The 7,721-nt window shown below is 51.1% G+C and overlaps 2 protein-coding genes across 2 annotated transcripts; one reads left to right on the forward strand and one right to left on the reverse strand.

The window, feature by feature from the left end:
* Positions 1–29: 29 nt before the first annotated feature.
* Positions 30–3,003, reverse strand: DACRYDRAFT_90865 (glycoside hydrolase; the record flags this gene model as incomplete). The annotated part of the gene is made up of 6 exons (XM_040776978.1): positions 30–506; positions 617–1,006; positions 1,029–1,466; positions 1,556–1,557; positions 1,583–2,354; positions 2,401–3,003. 6 exons carry the CDS (start codon positions 3,001–3,003, stop codon positions 30–32), a joined length of 2,682 nt encoding a protein of 893 aa, XP_040625711.1.
* Positions 3,004–5,242: 2,239 nt separating this feature from the next.
* DACRYDRAFT_24359 (uncharacterized protein) lies at positions 5,243–5,670 on the forward strand. Its single transcript, XM_040773654.1, has one exon. It carries the CDS (start codon positions 5,279–5,281, stop codon positions 5,573–5,575), a length of 297 nt encoding a protein of 98 aa, XP_040625712.1. The 5' UTR covers positions 5,243–5,278; the 3' UTR covers positions 5,576–5,670.
* The last annotated feature ends 2,051 nt before the right edge of the window (positions 5,671–7,721 follow it).

A 7,721-nucleotide genomic window follows, 5' to 3' on the forward strand; every position in this document is an offset into this window, starting at 1 on the left:
GTCACGTCTACATTGACTTCGGCGTTCTTTTACATATAAATATTATTCCACATCCTTCGGACCGTCACCCCGTCTGCCCATGTGCCCTCAGTACTATCGCTTCCTGGCCAGACGCTGAATGTGATATCTCGATCTTGCCCTGGGATCAGCAGGAACGCATTCTCTGAGAACCAGCCCAGGACGCCCTCTGGATGTTCGAGGAATACCCAGGCTGCGACACCTCTTGCCGAGACTGTGAATGTGGGATCGGAGGAGGATAGGAATGAGGAAGAGCGGGAGTTCGTTGTTAGCTTGATTTGCGGATCAGAGAGATTTGCGGCGTTGAGGTAAGTCGGTGAGAACCAGTTCTCGTGTGTATACGTTTGTTCCCCGTCACTGGCAGTCAATTTGAGGGACAGAACCGCGTTATCACCCGTAGTATTGCTAGGCAAGAGGGGCACATCAGTCCCGTTACCGGCACTATAAACAAGCGTGCTGTTGACCGGACCAACATCGAAGCTGCCGGACTGGGTCGACGTCATCTGAGTTCCGGACCAGCTGTGCCATGTCCAGTATGCCGTGCCGTTGACTGGGACCATAATATCTGAGGTAACCCAAATTCGAGCGTGTTGTTGACGAAGAAAGGGGAAATGATGACGGGTTGATACACATTCCGTGCAGCGTAGTGCAAAACTTTCCATCTTCCCGAATACTCGATCCCGGCCCAACTAGGCGCCTGCCAGATGTCTTCGAGCTGCCAATATAAACTGCCCAGGCAACGATTGGGCAGGCCACTTCCACGTCGATAGAAATGGATCTCGCGGGCCATGAACTCCGCCCGGAATAGCTGCGTTGACCAACACCACGCGGAGAAATTCGCGTACGGATCGGATAAGGATGGAACAGGATAGTAGGCTTGCACGCCCATCGTCATTTGCCCCTGTCCTTGGTACGCACCCGCACCGATGCGAGTCAGGCCATCCGGGGGGTTATGGTGCTCCCGCGATAGAATTGTGCTGCTGTTGAACTACATCGCGCGGATTAAGGACTTCAGACCATGTGTATACGCTTGGCATGCTGTGAAAGGTGAACTCATTAACGAAGCGCGAGACAGGGTAGTACTGGTTGCTGAAGGAGTGCGTCACGTCATAGTCATAGAGCTCCGAATCACCGTAAATGTAGCCTGGTGTTACGTTCTGGTAGCGCTGAACCCATGGGTTGAGGGTGATATAGCCGTTTGTGGTGCTGGAGGTGATCCAGCTGATACTTCGCGAGTTGGCGTTCACAATGGGATGGATGACTCCAAGGAACAGCTTTTCAAATTGAGATTGGTACAGAGAAGCGTTCATCGGCACTGTAGTTTCTGCCACGCGAACAGAGTAGGTTTCCAGCTCGTTATTCCCGGCCCATAATGCCAGAGATGGATGTCGATTGATACGTCGGACATTGTACGTTACTTCAGCGGCCACATTCTCCAAGAAGTCAGACTGGGTAAGGGGAGTCGGAAAATTGAAATTCGGACCACATGAGGATGCCCATCTCGTCGGCAATGTCTTTGAGAGCATTAGCACGTTACATCTCATTCAATATTAGAGTAACCTACCGTAACAAAGATCATCTTGATACGCTCCTCCAGCCCAAACACGCAGGGGATTCTGATTGCCAGCAACAACGCTTGTCAACAGTTGGCGATATCGATCCTCAGTGACTCGAGGCCAGAATGCATCAGGTGGAATCCAATTTGATCCTTTGGCATACATATCATGCCCATTGATCTCGAAGTGCCAGGCATCGCCCGGCGTGATGCCTAGCGTATTGTTAGAAAGGATGGGCTCCATGTTGAGGACGATGGTTCGGAAACCGATTCGACATTTGAAGGTCGTGGCTAGGTTGAAGGTGTCATATGAGAGCTTTACCGTGATGTTGTACAATCGGGGATTGCCAAGATTCCAAGGCCACCAGAGTTCGACAGAGGCATTTGGAATTGTCATCGATCCGGTAACGCTTGTGTTGACGATCTTTGTCTGCAGCCATCCGCTGTTCCACACCCCTTCAATATCGATCATCATCGCAAGGCTGCTGTTTGGAATAGCAGGGCTCGGCAAAACATCGAGTGAGACGTTCACAATCCAAGGGGCAGAGTGATCTGGTGGAAGGTTTGGTACTTGACCAAACCGGTATATGTCAGTCGCATTGTTAGTAATGTATAGGCTGGTGGGCTGTACGTAGACCTCATAAGTGAAGTTCATAGAATCATTGGGTGTAACCTCGTCATATGCAGAAGTACCAGCAGGAACTGTCCCATTCATTGTAAATGACGTGAGCCCAACCATGTATACTGGACGCCAGACGCCCTGCGGCGCATATGCTGGACCCTGTAGATAATCAGAGTGTTGTACAGCCGGGGGACACGAGGCGTACCCAATCCCAACCGAAGTCGCATTGTTTCTTTCTAATGTACATGCGGTTTCCAGAAACGAACCAGGAGATGCTTGCATTTGGAAAGATCTCCTGCCCGGGAAGATTGGCCAGATAGTTGGCTTGAACCACCGCGCTGGTGAAAGCTACTGTGAGAACAGGAGAGCTGCCACTGTTGGCTGCGGATTGCAAAGCGTTGCGAATGTTGAAGGTCCATTGGCGGAACTGATTGCTGACAGTGCCAAGAGAGAGTTCACCGAGCGTGACAGTTGCGAATGTATCGAGGCCGTTGAAGATGAGGTACACTTCATCGTAGCAAGTCGACCAAGTCGAGAGATCAGGAAGTGTTGTGGAGTATGTCCAATTATCGAGGGCGATCCAGCGTAGGTTAACGTCGTTTGAACCATAATATGGGTTTTCGAAGACCTGAGCAGCAAATAGATCCAAATGAACATCGCTGGGCACAGCACCTGGAACTAGGACGGATTGGTCGGCATTGGTGAGCGTCCATTCCAACGACCCTAGGTCAAGAACTTCAATGCTGGCAAAGACGCCCGCAAGAAAAGCAAGAATCAAGAACATATGTCCGAAGTGAGTTTGCGCCATAGGTCATCCCGTAGAAAACCATTCTGGATCGGATCCAAAGGATTATATATACCCCACCCGGGCAAGGCGAGGCGCGCAGTTGACCCTTGGTGAGGCCGAAGGTGGTATGCAGCAGATTTGGGACCAACCCCTGAGTATCTGTTGAGTCGTTCCTTCCGGAGGACCGAGCCATTCGGATCATGTTCCTCGTCTAAACACTAAATTGTGCAGACTTCCCATAGGTCATCCATATGGACGAAGCGGTGACAGGCCCAAGACGGGTGGAGTAGATCCAATTGCATGAGCAAAAGAAGATTAGAAGTCAAGGAAGACGAAGACGCATAACCAATGGAGTTGTAGCCAGCGCAAGGGAGATGAAGTCCAGACCTTTATGGAATAGAATGAAGCATTGCCAGCAATACCCATTCGATGCTGTTGGTCGCTATTTGAACAGATAGCGTTGCCAACCTGGTGATAATCTCTCGCAAATAGTGGGTGAAAAGGTCAGCGTTTTCGCAATCATGTTCAAGCCAGATAACGCATTTGAATCGTTGGCGCAGGTGTATCGGCGGCCAGGTCTTCATGGTCCTGTAAACATGCTCAGAGAAGACTGGAACGCCCTTGGAGATAAACGTGATGAGGCTATGTAACTGCAATGACATCAGCTTTGTAGAAAAAGCAAACATAGTATCGGACTCTCGAAGCCGCACCCATCCGAAGTTGCACCATGGGCAGCACATGTACAGGGAAGCCAGGCAAAGCGATCGTTGCGGGGAAAGGGGAGGAAAGTTGTTAAGACTTCGAGACTTTGACGCCGGCACCGCCACAGTTGGGCGCCTCATTCACGTGTTTCGTTTCAGCACAAACCCCCTTTCTCCCAACCTTGTGCGGTCCGCCGATGAGTAGTCATCCGCACCGGAACAAGACCTATGTTCATGGCCTTGAGCGCTCTGCCTCCATCGTGGTATTCGCATGGACCTGACACAGCAAACTCATGACACACACCCTAGCTCATCAATTGCTCCTAAAATGGTTCGATTTCTCCCTGCGCTTACAAACGCAATGGCTTGGGTGCTCTGCCACAAACACCTTTTTTCCGACTCGACTTGCTTGGCAAACCTAAAAGAAACTGCAAGGCTGATTATCTCCACATTCACCGCCAATCATTGAGGTCTTCAACTGTCGGTGAAACGGCGACACAAGTCCTGACTCGCTTTGCAGACTTGGCGATGAACGGTTGCTTTTGTTGATGGTAACGCCGGGTCTGCTTCACATGTTCCGGCTGTACAATGGTCGTGAACCATCGATCTCGCCTTTTGGGATACCAGCACCCGAAGACTGGGCAATGGTATAAAACCTCGCTCGACAGCAGTCCAATCTCTCCAGCGCCGGTCGCCCACACAACTAACACAACCCCATCCAAATTCCTCAGTGCAGGTCACAATATATTTCGTCCTCCCAATCAACAAAACTCTACTTTCATATGATGCAGCGTATGTCGGTCATGAATACTTCCCCGTGACGCTGCTGATATTGTACTTTATTAGTCTTCAAACTCCTCCTGGCAGCCCTCTCCTTCATCGCCCTTGCATACGCACTACCCATACAAACCAGTGGATCCGAGAACCTCGCACTGCGCGACACGCAGATTGACGCGCGTTCAAATGCATTCGGGCTAGCGAAGTCTGAAGATCTTCTGGCTCGCGCGTTTGTTGAGGAGGACTCTGGCCTGGAAGCTCGGGACAACTGCCTTATCTGCCTTGAGGCGAACGCGAAGTACACCAACTGCCCAAACGGCAAGGATCATCCCGGACATGCCGAGTGTCTCATGAAGTGGACACAGGCGCAGAAGGACGCTGGGAATCCGTTGACTTGTCCTGCTTGCAGGGCGCAGATCTCTCCCCTAATTACGGTGGTGAAGAAGACTCCTAAGCCAGCAACGAAGGGGAAGCGTGACCTTGAAGAGATCGAGTCGGAAATGGAGATCGAGATGCGCGACTTGGAGAGCACGATTGAGGAGCGCAGCTTTGACAACGAAGACTTCGATCTGGAAGCTCGTGACGACTGCATCATCTGCCTTGAGGCGAACGCGAAGCACACGAACTGCCCGAACGGCGCTTCGCACCCCGCTCATGCCAACTGCCTCATCGAGTGGGCACAGTCGCAGGCAAATTCTGGACAGCCGTTGACCTGCCCTGCTTGCCGTGCACAGGTCTCTCCGCTGATCAAGGTGGTGAAGAAGGACCCCAAGCCGGCGGCTAAGGGAAAGCGTGACCTTGAAGAGATCGAGTCGGAAATGGAGATCGAGATGCGCGACTCGGAGAGCACGATTGAGGAGCGCAGCTTTGACGACGAAGACTTCGATCTGGAAGTTCGTGATGACTGCATCATCTGCCTTGAGGCGAACGCGAAGCACACGAACTGCCCGAACGGCGCTTCGCACCCTGCTCATGCTACTTGCCTCATGCAGTGGGCACAGTCTCAGGCGAATGCTGGTCAACCGTTGACCTGCCCTGCTTGCCGCGCACAGATCTCCCCCTTGATCAAGGTGGTGAAGAAGGCTCCGCAGTCCCCTACGGGCGGGAGGCACTGAGGAGCAGGCTTGGGTCACTCCCCTTTGTAGAACATTTACATGCGGAGATTGTATCTGATCAGGATGTTAATGGAAAATTCGCCTGTGCCGTTATTACTGTCATAAGCTTCAAAGCCGAAAATTGCTTATCAATCAGAGGGGTGTCTTTTTGCGTTTGGAGCCATGGCATGCCTAATCTGTGTATGGAGGGGATTAGCGTACTCGCCCGCAAGAAGAAGAAACATCATTACCCCATCAGCGCAAGTAAACTCTGGTCCTCTCAGCGGACACCCCGCGCACGAGATCCCCCAAGGATATGTGGGAAAGGCGTCTAAACCGATGTCCTCCATTGGATGGGCGATTTACGGTGCACTCATAATTGGAGCAGACACAACGGAGCTGAATCACACTGTACAGGTCGACCACATCCATGCATCAAAGTTGAAATGAACACATTCGTGTTTGCAGGGAAGGCCAAATGAGAGGGTTCTCGCAATACCGGCAGAAGAATACGCTCATTGGACTCATGAGATGAATAGGGCGGTCCTCGGTTGGGACAGGGAACTCGAACTTGTTCTCAAGGAGAAATCTGGTAGGGTATGTCAGTCCCTCTAACAGCAGGACTCGAAATACGGGCAGGCAGACGTACGACGCCTACATACACGCCTTACAAAACCTCATCCTACGCACAAAGTTCGGGGATGATCCCTTCTTCGCTGGACAGACCTACAATCCGGGGATTCAACGTTGCTACGTGAGGGGACTGGGAGAGAGGACAAACATAATAATCTGTTTCGAACATTCGCATATTCAGGCTACAATTGAAAGTGGTCAACTTCGTCACCAAGCTATGTACATATATGGGCACCAACAGTAACACGGAAGAGTGGGGCACACTTCACACAGATCTTCTGGGAAATCCGGTGCGCCGGGTGCGGTACTTCGTGCAACACTCCAGAGCAATCTAATGCTTGGGCGGAAGAGATGAGTACACCAAGAATGAGTTGTAACATGACTTGGAGCAGGTCGAGGGGGGAGAGGTTTGTACACATCTGTTCATGTCAAGTGTGTAATCTGTGCTAGGCAAGGATGAGATGAGAACATGCCTCCATAAAAACCTCGACGGGAGGGAAGAGACACGTTCGCTTGTCAAGCTTCCTGCATCGCTTTCTAGCCCGTGCACAGGCAGGCACCGACGACTTGCCTTTCTTGCATGCTTTTGAGGATTAGCCATCGCATACAGGATCAGCTGTAGGGAGATGTGACTAATGTCAGCATTGGTCGGACGTGTCACTCTCTATCTCATTGGCAAGCAGTCTAGATCCAGCTGTCAGTAGGTTCAGACGCAGGTGTCGGGCGGAGAGGAGGCCAGCAGGTGACGGAAGGGAGAAGAGGTGAAAGGTCACCATTCGTGTACCATTCTTGATACTAGTACTGAGAGTGCGTCAAAGAGGTGCAGCACTGAAAATTCTTGCCATTCAAGTACAAGTTTGTTGTCAAATGGATCTGCCCATTCTCAGCTCAGAAAGCACGAATCCTGGGCGGTACACGGCCACGGTGGCCGGCCAGTATGGTGGACGTTCGCGGACAGCCGCGGTGTTAGGGGTCGTTGTTGCTGGACAAGGGTCCTCGGCATCTAATTTTGCTCAAATCCATGGTTTTTCTCCATTTGGGTTTGATTCCGATGATTTTTCTTATTTTTGTGGCTGTGAGCAGAGTAAAAGGTCCGCATTTGAGTCCAGGGTCTAGTATCTGTTTCCTTCTCAATGGGAGCAAATACTTCACTTCCATTCAGTGGAAGCAGATAGGTACTCCTGCACAGGCGGAGTTTTTGCTCCCGTTTTCTCGTTTTGCTTCCATTCTCCTCTGCGGAAGTTCTTACTCTCTTTCATCGAGTTTATTTTTCTTCCATTTGTATCCGCGGAGATATATTAGCTTCCGCAGATACAAATACGGTGTTTTTGCTGGAGACAAATGTGCACTGCATTTTGAATCCTTATTTTGAGGCCATGTCCCCACCAGTGTCAGACCCTATTGCTGCTTGAAGGACCCCTAATGAGCTGTCTGCAAATGTCCACCATAGGCCAGCAGCTGTGCACAGAGGTATATTGGAGAGCTTTCAGGTTTCATAACACTTTCAATGTGAGTGCATTGACACATTGATGCA

Source organism: Dacryopinax primogenitus (assembly GCF_000292625.1).
Source record: "Dacryopinax primogenitus strain DJM-731 SS1 chromosome Unknown DACRYscaffold_18, whole genome shotgun sequence".
In the NCBI taxonomy this organism is placed as follows: domain Eukaryota; kingdom Fungi; phylum Basidiomycota; class Dacrymycetes; order Dacrymycetales; family Dacrymycetaceae; genus Dacryopinax; species Dacryopinax primogenitus.